The following is a 20,744-nucleotide window of genomic DNA, read 5'->3' on the forward strand; positions in this document are numbered from 1 at the left end:
TAGTTGGAGTGGTTGTTGCATATTACTTCTCTAGCACATCTTTTAGCCACAAACTACAACGAATAGAAACCTGTCAAGAAGCCAAAAGAATGAAGAAAAGAGCAGAGATTATCCTGGTCCAATTATATCCACAGGATCATCAACTGTTCTTATAGAACTTCTATAACCTTATCCTACAAGAGGGAAATGGATGAGTTGTGTTTGAGATCAGTCCGTCCACAGCATGTGAAGACCAAGGTGGTGCTGAATGAAAATTTGTTTCAGGATAGTAATGCATTGCTTGTGGCAGAATAAGGCTGCTGAAAACAGAGCAACACCCACGGGTTTGTGTTTATTCCATTTATACTAAAACCACTCACTGTCTAGAACAGGACCAAATAGCTTGTTGACAAAATGCAACTAATGCCCTCCAACCTGTAGGAGCGAGACAGGACAAAAAATTGAGGTCAAGGGGGCTTGCTCCTCCCTCCTGCTCATGTGTAAAGATCTGTGGTTGGCCTTGTCTGGAGCAGGAGATCAAGACAACTCAAGATGCTGGAGGATACAACCCTTTTCTGAGGGAACGCAAGAACAGCCCTGCTGGATCAGGCCCAAGGCCCATCCAGTCCAGCATCCTGTTTCACACAGTGGCCCACCAGATGCCACTGGAAGCCTACAGGCAGGAGCTGAATGCCCTCTCTCCTGCTGTTACTCCCCAGCAACTGGGATTCAGAGGCATCCTGCCTCTGAGGTTAGAGGTGGCCTGTAGCCCTCAGACTAGTAGCCGTTGATAGACCTCTCCTCCATGAAGTTATCCAAATCCCTTAAAGCCATCCAAACTAGTAGCCAACACATCTTGTGGAAGAGAATTCCAAAATTCAATTATGCAGTGTGAAAAAGTACTTCCATTTGTTGGTACTAAATTTCTTGGCAATTGCACAGGATGCCCCGATTCTAGGGTTATGTGAGAGAACTTTCTCTCTATCCACTTTCTCCACACCATGCATGATGTTATAGACCTCTTATCACATCTCCCCACAGTTGTCTTTTTTCTAAACTAAAAAGCCCCAGGTGTTGTAACCTTGCCTCATAAGGTGCTCTAGGCCCCTGATCATCTTGGTTGCCCTCTTCCACACCTTTTCCAGTTCTTCAATGTCCTTTTTTAGATGTGACCAGAACTGTACACAGTATTCCAGGTGTGGCCGCACCATAGTTTTGTATAAAGGCATTATACTACTAGCATTTTTGTCAGTCCCCTTCCTAATGATCCCTAGCATGGAACTGGGCCCCCCTTTTTTTTACAGCTTCCACACATTGAACTGACATTTTCAACGAGCTGCCTACCATGAACCACTAATTCCTCACTGATAGCTCAGTCACTGACAGCTCAGATCCCATCAGCGTACACTTTAAGTTGGGGAGAATTATGGTTGTGTTTATCCAAAATTTAAGAGTTCTTACTTATTTCCAGTGTTCCCTCCAGTTTTTTGTCATGTGTGCCAAATGTTTTGTTCTGGATGGCAGTATAAAGGCATGTGCACACGTGCATTCAGAGTCAACCTGAGTGGGATCTAAACTTAACTGAGTAGGCTTTTAAGAAATTGTATACATATGCACACCTTAGGGGGAAACATTGTGTTATTTCACTGCTTAAATTGGAGGGTCAACATCAATTCAGGAAAACCTCCAGTAATAGAAGTGTACCTTCATTAAACCAGCCCAAGAGGAAAATAAGCCTGCCATAATCCCCCACCCCCCAAGGATCACTGCTCTTTTTAGCTTCCATTGAAAGCATCTTCATAGCACCACAAAAACAATGAGTCTACTGTGGTGTTAAGACAAGGGTTCACAAACCAGATACAGATTCCGTGGCAAGATATCAAGTGATTTATTTTTAACTTTTTATATCCCGCTCTTCCTCCAAGGAGCCCAGAGTGGTGTACTACATAAGTTTCTCCTCACAACAACCCTGTGAATTAGGGTTAGGCTGAGAGAGAAGTGACTGGCCCAGAGCCACCCAGCAAGTATCATGGCTGAATGGGGATTTGAACTCGGGTCTCCCCAGCCCTAGTCCGGCACTCTAACCACTACAGCACGCTGGCTTTGGTTTAGACATTATATTCCTAGCCTGCACAATGTAAAGGGGTGGGGGGAGAAAATACACCAAAAGGAACACACTCCTTGTGCTGTATTTTGTGGACATGCTGATATTTATTTATTGTTGGGAAGAGGCATATTGTCCAAATGACTACCTTACACCCATTAGTATTTGCAGTGTGCAGAGGGGCAGTCTATATAATAAGCAACATGTCACATCATGTATACTCATCAGGCTGGGAAGGTGTAATGCAAATGAAGCCAGAGGTCTTTTTTAACCATAAAAACTACAGCATTTCCCTATACTCAAGCTAATCTGGCGCAATTGGTAAGAAACAAGGTCTAGTTTCTGCTTCAGCTTGTTTTCCCAGCCCACCTTTATAATCTGTTAATTTCAGAAGTCTGTATTCAGCTCTGAATCACAATTTAACAGAAACCCCTAACAAAATTTGAGGGGGCCAACAAACCTAGTTGTGCAACTCTCCAGAAGCACATAAGGACTCCTGATAACATTAAGCCAATTACCCTTAAATGGCAGGTTGACTACTAATCAGAATAAGTGTAACACTGTATCAACTTGTTGAGAGGGATTAAGACTCAAGACAGCATGATCCTTGGAAATTATAGACTTGGTACAGTTAAAACTCAGGTTGTTACTGGAATATCTGCACTCTAACCCACATTTCAAGAAGCATGTATTTCCATACATGCCATAAACTTCAGAAGTTTCTTCATTCTACAGTGGAACACTAAATTCTTATGGGAGTAGAAAGATTACAATTACTAAGAACAGCCCCACTAGATAAAGCCCATCTAGACCAGCATCCTTTTTAGTGGTCCACCAGATGCTTATGAGAAAGCCACAGGCAAGAGGGGATACCTGCTGTTGCTCCCCTGCAACTGGTATTGAGGCAGCTTCCTTCTTGAGGCTGGAGGTGGCCTATAGCAAACTTGTAGCCATTGATAAGCCCAGTCCAGCATCCTGCTTAACATAGGAGCCCACCAGATGCCTCTGAGAAGCCCACAGGAAAGGGCATGCTCTCTTCTGCTGTCGCTCCTCTGAAAATGGTATTTGGAGGCATCTTGCCCAAGACCAGAGGTGGCCTATAGCCACCAGATTATCAATGTAGCCACTGACAGACCTGTCCTCAGTGAGTTTGTCTAAGCCCCCTTTAAAGCCATCCAAGCTATAACCATCATCCCATCCCATAGCAGATAATTCCATAGATTATGCGCTATGTGGAGAAAATACTTCCTTTTGTTGGTCCTAAATTTCCCAGCCTTCAGTTTCATGGGATAACCCCTGGTTCTAGTGTTATGCAAGGGAGAAAAATCTCTCCATTCTGTCTACTCCATGCATAATTTTATACACCTCAATCATGTCTCCTAGTAGCTGCCCCTTTCCTAAACTTAGAAGCCCCAGATGCTGTACCCTTGCCTCGCAAGGAAGGTGCTCTAGGTCCCTAACCTCTTCTAGTTCTACCTTCAATGTCCTCAAGATGCAGTGAGCAGAACTGGACACAGTACTTCAAATGTGGCCATACCATAGATTTGTATAAGAGCATTATATTAGCATTTTAATTTTTAATCCCCCTCCTTGCCTTTCACAGCTGCCATGTACAGCTTTTCAACGAGCTGTCTACCAAAAACCCAAGAGTTCTCCTAGCCAGTCACTTACAGCTCAGATCCCCATCAGTGTCTACATTAGGGGTTTTTGACCCCATATGCATCACCTGAATTCAAGGAGGCTTGTCAAATAGTGAAGTTGCTTAATACTGAAGCAAGTTATGTTTCCCTTTTGACTGTGTTAAAGCATGTATATAGTGCACACGCACCTAGCTACATTTGTATGTTCTGCCTCAAAGTCATTAAAGGGATTTTAGACCAATGTGGTGAGAATCCCAAAACAAGAGTAAAATGATTTTATTTTATTGCAAACAAACGTCTAATGTTAATTTCTCCACCCACTTTTTTTTTAAAAGAAGTAGTAATCAGCAGGCTAAGGACACACCCATTTGAGAACATGATTAAAAATTAGATATAAAATGGGTGAATCACAGTTTACAAAATGGTGGAGTTTACTACTACAAGCACACTAAATACAGTATTTTGTGGGGTAAGGGTTACAAGACACACAGCTAACTTCATATAGATCCCATTAGACAACTGGATTTACAACAAGTTTGTTTAATAAGAAATGGGCAAAGCCAGCTTTTTTAGAATCAAAATGCAGAACAAATGGAAAATGGTGGTGTACCTTCACAAGTTGAGCCTCCACAGACAAATGCAACCAGGTTTTACATGCACTCCACCTTCACTATTTAGCTTTAGGTTTACTTTGCCTGCCCCCTCCTACACCCTTTGCCAAATTAAGAAACCATACCCCCAAGTTTATTGCCAAAATGCTATTCCAATTTCTCTTCCATACCTAGAAACTGCATAGAGAGGATGGAGTGGAAGATGGAGTGTAATGAGCATTATTTACATAGTAATCAATATTCATGGGGCCACAACAAGCCTGGTTGCTAACTTTTCTGTTTTGATGACTCACGACTGTTTCTTAGAAATGGGGAGGGGGAGGGAAAGAGGAAAGGGAAAAAAAAAACTTTAATAAGAGGACACCAGATACAAAGCAACGTTTTACTTTTGTTGTGGTAAAAAAAAAAAAAAGTCACATTTTACAGATAAAATGTAGAACCCTGAAATACTGACACATTCTCTTATCGTGCACAACGCTGAGGTTCTCTTAAGATTCACTTTAAAACTGCAATTAAAAATGTACAAAAAAAAATCAAACCCACAAAGCTTCTAAAAAAAGGAACCTGCAGGCACTTCCTCTTGTGGAATGTTTAAAAAGTTAGCCTACTAAAGAAAACAGTCGACTTCTTGTGAAGGTTTGGAGAATATGGTTCAGTTCATTTTATTTGGGAATTCAATAGTATCCTTGGTGATAATGCTGACTCCATGGCTTCTGACCCCAGAATTGCTGCAAGAGACAGAATAAAGTACTTTACATGGTAACAATGATAATACTACATACCTTTCAAAAACTTTGCCACAAGACTGCCACTATTCTTTATACATATTCTATACCTACAGCACAACTACACCTCTTCTTTAACAATGATCTTACAAACATATTTAGCAGCTCATGAGGATTTACTTGTGTACAAGAGACTATCCAACCATTTTAGCAGACATGCTTAAGACTTTCAAGTTTTTTGCTGTGAAGTGAGATTACTTACACCCTGCTGCTGCCACTGGTTGTAGCCCTGAGATTGATTTTTGTAGCCACGATTGTTTCCCCTTCCTCTGAAGTTCTGTAAGAAGACAAGTCCAACAAATGTTTAATGAGTCACTGGCCAAGTGGAGCTTATTTGCAATAAAATACAGCAACTGGCTATATACCAAATTGTATAAGTTTGCTGTAATAGATCTGGATCTCTCCACTGTTCAAGCCCTATCAAGATATTAAAATTTTAAAGCAAGTGTCTCAATTAAGAGGCTTTACAGTACCACCCCGGAAGAAGTGCAAGAGGCTGTTTGGATTTTAAAAAGTATTCCATATGCTTTGTTCAAGTTCTATGTTAACAGGTAAACTGCATAGCAAGATCTTACAAGCAGCAATGTTGTACAAATTATACTATTCCAGTACTTATTTACAGTCACCATGATTTCCATTTAAGCTACTAATCCCTCCACTTGTGCACCATACTTTTTGCAGCTAGTCCCATTCCTAACAGTTGCTTTAAATAATAACCAACAAAGGATTTTAGAGCCCCTGATTCTCACTAGTGCTGAAACTAAGCAGGTATGCACTTTGGCCAAAGGACTACGCAAAGCTATAAGTACAACATCATATTCTAAGTTGAGTAGGAGACGAGATTTGATTCTGCATAATTTACTTTATACAAGATACTTCTTGGAATACTGTTGGATACTAAATACCAAAGTGCCTCAAGATTTCTTGTTTTGAACCAAGGACAGAATCACAGTCCTTCCTATAAAATGGACTACTTTTCTTCACAGAATACACATTTTTCAAGCATCAGGTTTCAGACAAGCGTACCATCTTCCTGGACAAAGCAGTACATTACCTGGTTATAGTTTCCTCTGTTGGGCATTCCACCTCTATTATAGTTCCCTCTGTTAGAGTAACCGCCGCCGCCGCTGCCACCACCCCTGGCTGGAAAGACAGGTCCACGAGGATACGGATAGCCTATTGCCCCGCCGCCGCCACCACCACCGCCACCTCGGGGCATATTGCCGCCTCTCCTGTTATAGCCACCACGATTCCCAGGAACTGTGGGAAGACACGTACAACAGTATTGGCCCAGAGCATTCTTGAAAGTTAACTTGACTATAGTTCTCGTTTTACTGTCTGGATCCACAGTGAATGTGCTGTAGTAAAAAAGGTGAACAGCAGAACCCAAGAGGTCAGGATTCAAAGCTGGGGCAAAGATCTATCCCTGGAAGTAAAGCTTTGAGAGCCTAAAACTCAAGTTAGTTATTTAAAAACAGAGAAGCTCAACCCTGGAAACCTGAACAATCTTTTTCACACACACCCCCCCCAAAAAAAAACACACACAACAACTATTCAGCCTATAGTTTCAAGCCTATCCTCACAGGCTAGTTGTTTTTATTAAACTTCTTTAAAACTAAGTTTAGGAAGCTGAACACGCCACAATACATTTTCCTGTAATTTGTTTTCCTGCAAAGTCAGTTTTGAACAGGTTTCTACAACCACCTTCTACTTTCCTCTTTTAAAATACCAAATGCCTTCACCATGACTCTATTCTCTCCACAGTCCTCCCCTCGAAAGCAGGCAACCAAAGCTTTGTGGATACAAATGAAAGCATTCAAGGCAAAGCTTAATGAACAAGATCTACCTCCTCCTCTGAAGTTGCCACGCATATTAAATCCACCACGTCCTCTCTGTCCGCCTCTGTTAAACTGATTTTTACCACTCTTTTTATTACTTTTCTTTGAGCCAGTGTTCTGTTTCTTTTCTGGAGGAAGGGCCTTCTTGCTTTCTTCTTTGTACTGCTCCAGGAGCTTTTGGGCTTCCTCTTTTTGCAACTCCACATAGATTATTTCATCAAAACATTCTGACACCTCAGGCAGAGTAAAATTTCCTACAAGATAGAGAGCCCTGCATATTCAGTATTTATTTCTAAAGCTATTAGAAAAAGCCAAAAGTTCCCCTCCTATATAAAGGAATATAAGACAAGTAATGGTCACTCAAGATGCTAGGAGAAAGGTTCTTGAAAACTCGACACACATTCTTCCTATTCAGTTGTATTGGGAATACATGTCTGCTATGCATGTTTAGCTTCGTTTTCTAGGGCACTTTATGCCAAGACAGCTGTGTGCATCTGCATGAAGCATATCATGACTGAGTAGTATTAAGGGCTGCAGCAGAGGGAACACAATATAGTGTTGTATTACAAAGTTACAGAAGTCTTCCAGTTTTTTTTTTAAAGAGGCATTAACTGTTTTAAGGCAAGAAGTTTTGAATCTTAGGTTTTACATTATTCCTTTAAACAGATACTCAACATCCTAGAACACAGTATAGATTATGTTCCATGCCTTTCATTTTGAGCACTGCATGCTCTGGAAGATCTTTTCCCTCCACCTCTGCCTTCTTTTGTGTTCTTTGCTTGTAGTCTTCATCTTTTGGGCAAACAACAACTGCTTTGCGCTGGAAGCCTGCAAACAGGCACATTTTTCTCCTCTGCGCAGCTGCAGACACATTTGTCTGAAAAAAATGCAGTAACTTACTACACGTAGCTGTCATTGTTAGAGCTAAGTTAAATTAGTGTGCTTAGATTTCACCTCCATATGTATAATGCAATGAAGTTTACAAGTAAAAGGAAGTTATGCACGTTAGGCCCTTGATTTTAGAGTAATCATTCTTCCCAATTTCAAGTATATTACAGGTTTCAATACAATAACAATTGCAACTTTATTCTAACACATTCCATCTCCCACTGAAGTTTATAATCTACACCCCTTAAAAATGCAATTAAACTGCAGTTGTGAAATACAATAATGAACTCTTGCCCCCATACCTGATCCAGAATAAAGTTCCGTTTCTTACGAGCAGCAATCTCAATAAACTTGCCAAGACACTGTGGTGCTCTCTGCAACAGTGTGTTAAGTTTTCCAGTATCTGCCATCTGCCGCTTAAAACCTGCAACCTAGAAACATGGATTACCCAGCGTTTAACTGTCATCCTCAATTGTTCATTACTGCTTCCATTCAGCTAGATCAATTTTTAAAATGCCACAAAATATGTAGAATTTCTGGAAAAGGCCAAATGTGGTCTTGGCACACATGCACGTATCCCACCCCCATGAAAAATCTTTCGAAGAGTTTTGATACAGATCAATTGCTCAGATTTAAACGGGTCCAAATTTTTCCTATGTGAATTCAGATACCTTGTTTTTCCTCCACACAGGTGAACCTCACCATTCATGTATCCGACACCCACAGTTTCGCGCATCCGCAGTCGGGTAATTGACACCCGACCTCGGCATATCCAGAAAAAAAAGCTTTGGAGGGTTAATTTCGTGGGTTCAGGATGGCCAGAAATGACTTTCGAGGTCATTTCAAGCCATCATTTTGAGGAGAGGAGCTATTTTGTGGCTCATTTATTTAAACAAAAACCCCATGTTTTTTGTGTGCAAAAGTGCCAGATTTGGGACTTTTGGGGGGCATTGCTGGACACCTGGAGATCTGTGGAGCACAGTAGGGCACTTTTTCGCTGTTTTCCGAGTCACCAGGAACCTAACCATTCAAGTCCAATTGACTCAATGACTCATTATCTGTGGTTCCATTATCTAGATGTAGCAGAATACAGAACCCCTGTGGGTAACTGAGTTCACCTGTACAGTGTTTCAATTCTGTAAGTATCAAATTGAAATTTTTAAACAATTTCTTCTAAAAAGATCTTTTTAGATTGTGAGCCCTTTATCTTATTCATTTGTTATTTCTCTGTGTGAACTATCCTGAGCCATTTTTGGAAAGGCGATATAGAAATCGAATGAATGATCTAGCGGCTAATTTTATCTGTACTCTCAGTACTGCAATTTAACTGGAATTAAGTCAAGGAGGATCTTTGGTTAAAGTTTGGGGTCAAAGCTTTAGTATGGGGCAGGTAGCCCAACTAATCTTTCCCACAACTTAAAGGAGTGGTCTACTAATGATTAGCACAAGCATACTGAAAGAGCTAAATATTTCTAACCTTTATTACTCTCATTGCATTCAGATGAGAGAGATGGCAAAAGTCCCTAAGGAGTTACTTTGAAACTTAACTTGTTGAGCAGTAACCACAACTTACCATCATTTTGTCCATAATAGTATTTGTTCCAAGGATGTTGTACTTTCCAGGGTTTTCTGCTGCATGTTTGGTAACCCATGTAGTCTTTCCAGCTCCAGGCAAACCAATCATCATCACCACCTAAATGAGAATTTAGGCATTATTCTAAGGTGGGACCTCAAAACAAGAGTTGTACCAGAGACCCCTTGCAAACTGTTGCCACTTGTACTATCTCAAGCTGCAAACAACTGCTTCTCTTACTTTTACAGAACATACTGTGTCAAGATGGCAACAGCATTAGAATTAGTGGGCAGGATCCAGATTAAGTTGGTCTTCATTAACATCATTAATTGCAATACTGCTTAGTCATGACGAACTTAGCTTGGATCCTACCCAATCTTTGTCAAGATGAACATTCAAGTGTAGCATGTTTTGATAAAAGTTCCAAGTAGGACACTACTTACTTCACAGTCTTTCTTGTGCTCTGGTCCCTTTGGTCCTCTAACTCTATCCTCCAGAGGAACATTCTGAATGAAGGTGTACCCCTCAGGTATGGGGAAGTAAGGTTCATCCTTCTGGCCAAAGTTGAATTCAACTGCACAGTTATGGCAGAGAACATGAGGGAAAATGGGCCTTTCAGAAAGAACTTCCTTACTGATTTTGAAAGCAACTCCAAGTTCCTGTCCATTCTTTGAGTAAGAAAGTTCTACTTCTTCACCATCAAAATTCTGTTAAAAAAAATACTTCTGCTGTAATGGCAAGTTCTAAAATTAGAAGCAAATCCTGAAGGGAGGTTAGCAGTAATTCAGTTTTAACTTTTAAAATGCAAGTCATATACAAGACTTAAGCTTAAAAGATAAACAAAAGTTTAGCAAGAAATAGAAGTTGCAGTTACATGTGTTAGCTATGGTAGAACATACAGAGAGCACAACAGCAAAAAAAATACTAAATATTCATATTTCAAATAAGGAAAAAGGAAAACTTACAGCAAAACATCCAATCACATCATTTTCATCGAATTTCTCACCAAAATCTTCAGTTTCGCAATTGCATGTTTTTATTCCTTTTAAAGAGTATCCATAAGAAAATTCTTCCTCACCTGATAAGCAAACAACTGCCTTTAGAGGATTTGTAATTCATTTTTTCTCACTTAAATGTGCTGAACGGCATTTTGGTAAAACCACCCGCTTATTGCATTGTTCACACTAGATTACTAATAAGAAATAGGAAAGGGCCAGAAGCGTTACGTGAGAGCTCACCAAGTGACTACTTAGAAGGATCAGTTCATAGAGCTGACTGGCAAATCCCATTCTCCCTCTCTCATCTTCATTCTGCAGAGCCCACTCACTTGGATGGGGCCAATCCATCTTCTGTAACAGGAATTCCCAGATGTTGACTACAGTGCCCATCATCCCCAGCTGCAGTGGCCTTTGGCTGGGGATGATGGGAGTTTTAGTCAACATTGAGACTCCCCATTACAGGGAACACTACTTGAATAGACCAGATATCTGGAGAATATGGTGGGTGAAAAGCAGAGTGAGTGGAACTACAGCCAAGTAGGACAATAAAGGTGAGGGACAGTACTACTGCTAACACACAATTTTTTAAGAACAGGAGACCATGCACTACAGCAAGGTGCCCCCACCCAGCTTTTTACACACATCTTCCATAGTAGGCTATGTTACAAATGCAAGGGCAAAAGCATACTTTTTTTGCACAGCAGGTTTAATCTACGCACATATGCAACAGGTATTCAAGCTTGCTACGTTTAGTCCAGTTTTGTGGGACTGGTTTCATAGGATTTGGGTTGCCTACCTCATAACTACAGTCATTTACAGAAGACACTGGAGTCAACATTAGCTTCACTAAAGTTAATTCCAGCAGACCACATGCAGAGTGGCACTTTTAATTAAGAACCTAACTTCCTCTTCACTGCAGCCCCAAAGCCTCTGAGAAGCTGGTTGAGGGACCCTTGGCAGTGGCACCTTCTGCAGACTGAGATGACTCATGCCCCCACTAGTGCTACCTCTGCATATCACTTTAGAGAAGTACAGCACCATACTAACAGTACTATACCACGAGCAAAAAGAACTCTAGATCACTACCTTTTTTATTAGGTGTGCAGAAACAAAAGCTATGTCTACTGCTTTCTAAAGAAAAGGTAAGGCACCATAGTTTTCAAGGTTCCACAAAGCAATGGTGTGTAGGAAAACCTTACCAAGCAACATCCCACTAGTGTTCAGTGACCAACCAACTCTCACTTCATGTATGTCAATGTCTTTTGTATACAGATGCTTGACAGGGATCTTCTCAGTTACCTGTTTTAAAAAAAAAAATTAAAAAAAAATTACAATTTAAGTCTACAGCAATGAAACAAAAAGCTTAAACTTTTAGAACCAGTTTACACACATAAGCAAAATTCAGCTTCTGAATGCAAGATTAGTAGACACTGAACATCCTTGCAAACTGATAATAAACAGATGATAATGCAACTTCAACTGCTGCCAATAGATCTCTGTTATCTTAAAATCAATCCAGAAGCACTACTGCATACTCGAGTTACTATTACCAGTATTAATCTGGCTTACCTTCATCTCAAAGCAGACTTTTCCTTTAGAAACTCCATATGATGCTCTCCCTCCAGCCCAAAGAAAGGCAAAACTTTCCATAGTCAGTGAGGAAGCACTGAAACGGTCTCTTGAAATTTTAAAGTGTAGATCACAATTATCTGCCCAAACAAAAAAACATGTTTGAACAAGGTAATAAAAACCCATACATTTGTACCTTGTGAAGTATTTAGTACAGTGCTATTTATGTCACATTTTCCTGGACTATTGAATTAACTCCAATGTACTGTTAATGTGTGAGGATTAAGAGCAAGCCCAAGTTTGAATAATTGTATTCAAGCAAAATACATTACATTGTTACATTACAATCTTTACAACCAACAAGATGAAGCACTCATCTTCATGAACACTGGAAATTCAAAAGGTTTTAAAGTATTATCCAAGCGTGCCAAGTGTATGTACTTCTACTGGTGTACTACACCAATAAAAATCAGCTCCCTCACTAATATTGAAGCTAGTTTTCTTTGTGTGAAAGTGCATCAATATACATTCTCTAATCTGATGATTTCTCAATTCTAACAGATTTCAACAGAACCCAAGTACTCCGGCTCTGAAAACTACAAGGTGGTTGAACATCATCCAACACACACACGCACGCACTACAATACCTTCAGAGATTATTCGAAGTCTTTGAGCTAACCACCAAAGCTGGATAGAACAATGCTAAAAATAACACAAGTACTCTGCCAACTTTAATGAATTAGTTTAAAAAGCAGAGAGTACCAAATTGTTATGGACATGAAGTACATCAGTCATAAGCAACAACAGACAACACACATTTTGAGAGTATTTTAAGGGGAAGATCAACTTTTTTGGCACTTCTGTCCTGTTTCATGTACTTACTGTCACAATCCACATTCTATATACTTCAGTGTGTGGTATTTTAAAATAGCACCTTTTGTCTCTTAAACCTAAATTACAAAGCTTATTTTCTTTGATATTTTCTCAAAAGCAAATCCCACAGAATCCAAAGTACTTACTTCCAAGTGTGCGCAAAGATCTACAGCTTCAGGCTGTAATTCTACAATGCATGGGAGAAAACCCCATTGGACTCAATAATTTAATCTGAACTGCAAGCAGAGAGAAGCTCACAGAAGGGCACTATCTCAGCCCCCTCCCCATCGTAACTTCCTAAAAAGCTGTTACTACAGCTCAGGGATGCACAGGAACAGGAGGCTGTGGCAGTACACACCAAAATTGGGTAGGGGCACCTTGTCCAAGTGAGACTGCAGTGGAGACAAGGGGGGCAGAAAATGCCCTTTCATGAGTTTCCTTCACTTTCAGTCAAGTTTGTATTCAACACTTTGGGATTGACTTCAGAGTAATAATACATTCTGCTGTCCATATCTGCCTTAAGCCACTACATATGAACAGAAATAGGCATAGTAACACCCATCCCTACTACTATCACCTTCGAATACAAGCAACTTCAGCCACAAATAAGGGTGTGCATTAAACAGACTTTGCGTTCTGTTCTGAGCTTGGAACAAAAACACAAAATCTGCTGCATGTTCCAAGTGCCATTTTGGAATCCAAAATGGCCTTCTAGCCTCAGTGCATGTGCGGCAGCCAAAAGCGCACCGTTTTTGGATTCCAAAATGGCACTCGGAACAGTCATAACATTCTGACTTGTTCTATTCCATTTGACTGTTGCTGATGTCTATCTTGAGTGTGTGGGGTTTTTTTTTTAAGATTGTGAGCCCTTTAGGGACAGGGATCCATCTTATTTGTTTATTATTTCTCTGTGTAAACTGCTTTGGAAACTTTTGTTGAAGAGTGGTATATAAATATTTGTTGTTGTTGTTGAAGAGCATTCTGTTCCGAGCTTGGAACACTTAAACCAGTCAGTTTCAAGGTGGAACCAAACCGAGGAGTGATCTGCACATCCCTAGCCACAAATTTGGATAGCAACCTGTGCAATAAATGCTATATTAATAAGACTTGGATCTTCAAGAAAAGCCTTCTTGGATACCTCTGCAAAGCAAACTTATCTGTGCAATAAAAGTTCACTACTATTCTTATTATCAACACAAATACACCAAAAATGCACACATTCGTTGTGTCTGCTTTTAGCAAAAAGATATCAATATGCATAGAGCTCTCTCAAACACAAAACTCAGGCTTAGTTTTGGCTGGATCAGTCTAAAGAGTTCATATGCACCAGTCAGCTTGGTGTGAGAGTTTAGAACTACACAGATAAATATGGCTTATTACTAGGGATGTGCAAAAAAATTATGACATTAAATGGTCTTAACTCTGAACAAGCCATTTCGAGTGTTTTGAGCTCAAAATGAACACCCTCTCAAAATTTAAAAAAAAAAAGCCTATTTTGAGCACGGAATAACACAACCCCATTTCAATCAAAATTGTTTCGAGCACCATTTTGGTGGCCTGTTTCCCCCTTGCAGATTGGTATTCTGGCATTGGCTTCTAATTGGATTGTGTTCTCCTTGCTTGGCTTGTTATACAAATTAAGTGTTGTCATGGGCAATTGTGCCCCAATGGCTGGAGGAAGCCTAGAAGGAGTGAACTTCAAACTGTATTCTAAGGGACTGGGAGGCAGAGAGTCCTTATATTGTTAGCCGCCCAGAGACATAAGTTTGGGCGGGGCATAAATTTAATAAATAAATATTGTGCCTCTTTTGAAAAGGATACATCAGGATGGAAAGGAGGAAGGTTTGATTTTGTGGTTTTATTGCTGCTATAACTATCTGGTTTAGCTGGAGCTCAGATTGATAAGAGACAGAACTCTGGTGCCTTCCTTGAGTTGTGATTTGGTTTGCTTGTGAGAGAGTTGTGGTGAGAAATGGACAGTGGCAGCTCTCTGTGTATGTCAAATTTCTTGGCAATTGCTGTGATGAGTTCCATGTCTGGCCTTAATATTTTATTCATTTGTGGAAGTATGTTAGATGCTCTCAGTACTTCATTTTCTTAACATTCAGAGCCATGCAAAGGAACGATACACAATACAATTGTTATTGTGTTAACCATTTAGTAGTTCACCAAAAATAATTAAGTGCACTCCTAGTTAGTGTGGTTTCAGTGTCATGTACATAAAGTGTGCATTATTGCATCATCTACTGTGTTTATAATATCTATTGAGCCATTTTTGGAAGGGCGGTATAGAAATCGAATGACTGAATGAATATTAGTAGTGCACTTTAAAGCCTTGTTTATGAAGAATCAAAACAAGTCAAGTCATATCCTTTCCAATGGTTTACTGAACCCAGAGTTCTTATGTTCCCACAGAACTCCCTACCACTAGACTTCCTTGTCTTCTAAAGGTGCAAGAGGCTAACAATATAGATTAACTTGAAACTCCTGAATGGGCCTATACCCAGAAGATTAAGCTAGTCAGTTTCTCACTTTTATGAGCTTCATTTTCACATAACACAAACACTCTTCCACTTTATTGTGATTTAGAAAACAAAAGGCAATACATATTGAAACTTAAATTTGCAGACTGAGGAAAAATTGTACCTCTGATATGGCAGTATACTTTAGCGGCTTCTCAAAAACATCTTGTCTTACAGCATGTTTCTAACAGAAATGGGTACATTTTATACTTACAAGTATCAAGACAAACCACTGTGTCGTCAAAGTGTTCATCCTCCTCTTCCACAGGTGGTTGAGGAGATTTGGCCCTGCCAGACAAATTTTTTAAAAATAAAAATTCAAATGTTCCAGAATCTCTAATTTAATTACATTACAATTGCAACACAGTAATAATTCTACCTGCTATATTTGTTTTCTTCAATGTACTCAAAGTACCCTCGTCCATGGTCTTCACGTTGCCTCTTAACTCCCCTTTTCTTCTCACCAGGTTTTTGTTCAGTTTTAGATTCTTAGTATTTTTGAGAGAGAAAAATATATTAGAAACAACGTCGAAAAATACACATACGCTCTATAAACAAGAACAATATTATCGGCACATCGGCAACCATGCTCCCCCCCACATCCTTCCTCGCCTCGGGATTCGACCCACAATAGAAGCTCGGCCCCATTAAACGCTGCGCTCACGCGGTCGGCAGCTTTCGGTTTTAATACCACGAGGCGAAGCGACGAGATCTCCGCTAAAGCCTGCACTGACACTCATAGCGACGGAGGGCGGCTCAAAGGCGCGCCGATCTGCCCTCCAACTCCCACAGTCCTTCGCCACACCAGATCCTTCCGCGGCGGCCTCCTCCTGCTCCGCCTCCATTGTACTCGGTATTTGAACTCAAGCCCAGAGCCCCACGGGCGGATGTGACGCAGAGCAGCGCAAACGTTCTTTCGCACGTTCCACAGCGCGCCCCAGCGGCTCCTGCGAGCAGCCCCTCCCCCGCTCACGCGCCCCTTCCTCACCACGCTCGCGAAATGGCGCAAGCGCCCCCGCCTCCCGCGCTTTGCGAGACACGCGGCGCGCTGGGCCTGGAAGTCCCCAAAGCAGCCCCTCGCTACGCCACCTCCACCCAGGAGAGCCACCAGAGGAGGAAAAAAGATGGCGGCGCGGCCTGACCCCGCCAGTGAGCTACCAACTGCCGCCGCCACCGCCGCCCATCCGGGTCCCACGCACTACTCACCCCCAGGGCGAGCAGGCCCTCCAGCTTTTTGTTGCTGCTGGGCGGGCGACAGCTGCTTCGCGCCGGCCTGGGCCGAGGGCGCGGGAGTCGCAGCCGGGGCTTCCGAAGGGGCAGCCGCGGCGGCTTTTCCCGGAGCCTCCTTAGCTGCGGGGCCGGGTTGCTGCTGCTGCTGCTGCTGGGCGCCGTGGCCGTTGGCGTTCCCGGTGGTAGTGGTGGCGGAGGCGGCGGCATCTTCCTCCTCGTCCTCCCCCTCCTGGAAGCCCTGATCATCGCCGTTCTCGTCGTCCTCCAGATCTTCGGCCGCCTCCTCCTCCCCGGCGGCCACCCCTTCGCCGTTCTCCTCGCCCAGCTCCATGCCTTCCTCTTCCTCTTCTTCCCCGTGGCTGGCGCCGAACTCGGCCTCCTCGTCATCATCACAGGCTGCGGCCTGGCCGGAGCCTCCCCCGCCCGCCATGAGCAGCTTCTCTTGGGAGCCCCCGCCGCCCGGAGCGGCCTCCCCCATCTCCTCCATGTTGCCGTTGCCGGGCTCGGCGCTGGCCAGGCCTCCCCCTCCGGCTTCCTCCTGGTCGAGCGCGGCCTGGAGCCGCTCCATGAGCTCGGCCTTGAGGCCCTTGTCGGAAAGGCGCCGCTTCTTCAGCTCTTCTTTCAGCTCCGACACCTTCAACTTCTTCACGTTCACCGGCGAGCTGCTCATAGCGGCGGCTGCAGAGACTCGATACGGTCTGGGCGGAGGTGGCTGGTTCGCGCGGCTGCGGCAGCTGCAAAAGGGGACCCGCCTGGCGCCAAATCCTTTCACCGAGGCTCGCGAGGCAGGGACGGTGAGCGCGCCTCGCGGGCTCGAGCACGCAACGCTATGGTTGCCCACGCCCCGCCGCGCGCCTCATATATCTCGCCCCTCCCCCGCTACCGTAACTACTGACTCTCGCGCAGCATTACCGTAACCACCTAAAGCAGAAAGCCACGAAATGGCTAAGGAGTACATTATGGATATTTCTATCCAGTTCTGGTAATATTCAGGCAGCAGTCCTATGTATCTTACGTGTGATTACGTCTTGTTGAATTCGGTGGGACTGCTGAGAAAACCTGCAAAAGACCGAGCTACAAGGCTGGAATCATATACAGATTTAGATATGTCTAATATTCTGCAAGACTGCAATCTTTCACGCCTACTTAGAAATAAAACCCACTAAAATCAATGGGGCATTTCTAATTAAGTCAAGTCTACATATTGAACACTGAACAACATCATGGTGTGGTGGCTAGAGTGCTGGACTAGGACCAGGGAGACCCGAGTTCAAATCCCCATTCAGCCATGATACTTGCTGGGTGGGTCTGGGCCAGTCACTTCTCTCTCAGCCTAACCTACTTCACAGGGTTGTTGTGAGGAAAAACCTAAGTATGTAGTACACTGCTCTGGGCTCCTTGGAGGAAGAGCGGGATATAAAATGTAAAAATAAAAAAAGAAGTGTGCTGCGCCAAATAAAATCCATTAAAGCCTCACCTATGGGGCACCTGCAAAGGCCTAAGTCGCTCAACTATGTGCTGCAGATCACATTCCCTACTCCTACCTTAGCTAGCAGCCACCTACAAACAAGTTACTCTGTGAAGTAGTATCATGAAGTACCGTTTGAAGCAACTCTATATTAAAGATGCAGCTTACACCAATTGTCTCAAACACTGTTGCACCACTAAAAAAACTTTTTAAAACCCACAAGCTTTTGGATAGTTGTCAATTTCTCATGTTTATTATAGCCATCACTCACCTGTGCAATTTGATCCTATGAAGGTTTGCTTATTGCCACTGAAATCACTGGGGATTACTTTTTAAAGTGCTTTTTACAAAAAGTGGAATAATCTACCGCTGGAAGTTAAAAATTAGGGAATGGGAATGCAGAACTTGCTCATGATGCACATCTGACATCTTGTTTAAAGTTGTAATCTGTTTGCACATTAGTACAGCATCTGCCTGAGCTACACAACCCTGGCATGCTAACGTGCATGCCCAGGGCAGGTTTGCACAGGCTTGGGTTCAGAGCTCCGTTAGTCATGGCGCTCACTAGGTGATGGACCAGTTACCATCTTGGCAAGGTAGATTCTTCTTTCTTGTTTTCCTCCCCAAGAAGGCAGATATGTCCACGGTTACCCATGCCTTAGTCACATCACTGCAGGATTACTGCAATGTGCTTTACATGGGGCTGACCTTAAGGCAGGCTTCCCCAACCTGCGGCCCTCCAGATGCTGCCAATCTACAATTCCCATCACCCTCACCTACAACTTATTGTGGCTGGGATGATGGGAATTGTAGTTCAGCAACATCTGGAGGGCTGCAGGTTGGGGAAGCCTGCCTTAAGGGATATTCAGGAACTTCAGTTGCTGCAGAATACAGCAGCTAGGGTTCTATCTGGATCTCCTCATTCAGAACATATTACACCTATTTTGGAAGAGTTGCACTAGCTGCCAATTTGTTTCTGGATCCAATTCAAGGTGATGGTTATTACCTTTTAAAGCCCTTAACAGTTTGGGCTCTGGATATCTGAAGAACTGACTGCTCCCAAGGGTTTCTGCCCACCCAACAAACTCATCAGAGGAGGCTTTGCTCCATGTGCAGACAGTGAGAGAGGCTCAGTTGTTGTGCACGTGGGACAGAGTTCTCTGTTGCTGTCCCCAGGCTCTGGAATGCTCTCATAAGAACAATCCTGCTGGTTCAGATTCAAGGCCCATCCAGTCCAGCCCATCCAGCCCACTGTTTCACACAGTGGCCCACCAGATGCCTCTGAGAAGCCCACAGGCAAGAGGTATGTGCATGCCCTCTCTCCTGCTGTTGCTTTGGTATTTGGGGGCATCTTGCATATTTGCAACTGGTATTTGGAGGCATCTTGCCTCTGAGGCTGGAGGTGGCCTATAGCCACCAGACTAGTAGCCATTGATAGAGCTGTCTTCCATGAATTTGTCTAAGCCCCTTTTAAAGCCATCCAAGTTAGTGGCCATCACCACTTCCCATGGCCAATAATTCCATAGGTTAAATATGCACTGTGTGAAAAAGTACTTTCTTTTGTTGGTCTTAACATTCCCAGCCTTCAGTTTCATGGTTCTAGTGTTGTGAGAGAGGGAGAAAAATTTCTCTGTTCACTCCATACATAATTGTATAGACCTCTATCATGTCTCCCTGTAGTCACATCTTTTCTGAACTAGAAGGTCCCAGATGCTGTAGCCTTGACTCAAGATGCCCGATCATCTTGGTTGCCCTCTTCTGCACCTTTTCCAGTTCTACAATATCCTTCTAAAGATACGGTGACCAAAGCTGTACACAGTACTCCAGATGTGGCCGCACCATAGATTTGTATAAGGGCATTATACTATTAGCATTTAACTTATTCATAAATGATCTAGAAGTTGGGGTAAGCAGCGAAGTGGCCAAATGTGCAGATGACACTAAATGATTTAGGGTAGTGAAATCCAAAACTGATCATGAGGAGCTCCAAAAGGATCTCTCCAAACTGGGGGAGTGTGCAACAAAATGGCAAATGCAGTTCAAGTGTAAAGTGGGGAAAATATTGGGACAAAACCCCCCAACTTCACATATGTACTGATGGGCTCTGAACTGTCAGGGACTGACCAGGAGAGAAGTCTTGGGGTCATGGTGGACAGCTTATTGAAAGTGTTTACTCAGAGTGTAGCAGCTGTCAAAAAGGCTAATTCCATGCTAGGGATCATTAGGAAGGGGATTGACAATAAAAATGTTAATAGTATACTGCTCTTATACATATCTATGGTGCGGCTACATCTGGAGTACTGTGTACAGCTTTGGTCACCGTATCCTTAGAAGGATATTGTAGAACTGGAAAAGGTGCAGAAGAGGGCAACCAAGATGTTCAGTGGCCTGGAGCACCTTCTTTAGGAGGCACAGCTACAACATGTGGGGCTTTTTAGTTTGGAAAACAGGCAACTAAAGGGAGACATGATCAAAGTGTATAAAACTATGCATGGAGTAGAGAAAGTGGACAGAGAAATTTCTTTCTTGCACACAACACTAGAACCAGGGGTCATCCCATGAAACTGAAGGTCAGAAAATTTAGGACCAACATGAAGTAGTACTTTTTCACACTGCGCATAATTAATCTATGGAATTCTTTGCCATGGGATGTGGTGATAGCCACC

General features: G+C 42.7%; 1 protein-coding gene across 1 annotated transcript; it reads right to left on the reverse strand.

Moving 5' to 3' along the window:
- Positions 1-4,243: 4,243 nt before the first annotated feature.
- On the reverse strand, positions 4,244-17,451 carry HNRNPU (heterogeneous nuclear ribonucleoprotein U). Its single transcript, XM_053301993.1, has 14 exons — positions 16,587-17,451; positions 15,760-15,868; positions 15,595-15,668; positions 11,986-12,125; positions 11,616-11,715; positions 10,384-10,496; positions 9,862-10,125; positions 9,419-9,538; positions 8,148-8,276; positions 7,666-7,834; positions 6,966-7,211; positions 6,174-6,379; positions 5,322-5,396; positions 4,244-5,062 (listed from the first exon to the last, which is right to left on the reverse strand). The coding sequence occupies exons 1-14, from the start codon at positions 17,278-17,280 to the stop codon at positions 5,009-5,011; spliced, it is 2,493 nt and encodes an 830-aa protein (XP_053157968.1). The 5' UTR covers positions 17,281-17,451; the 3' UTR covers positions 4,244-5,008.
- Positions 17,452-20,744: the final 3,293 nt, after the last annotated feature.

Source organism: Hemicordylus capensis, chromosome 1 (assembly GCF_027244095.1).
Source record: "Hemicordylus capensis ecotype Gifberg chromosome 1, rHemCap1.1.pri, whole genome shotgun sequence".
Lineage (NCBI taxonomy): Eukaryota > Metazoa > Chordata > Lepidosauria > Squamata > Cordylidae > Hemicordylus > Hemicordylus capensis.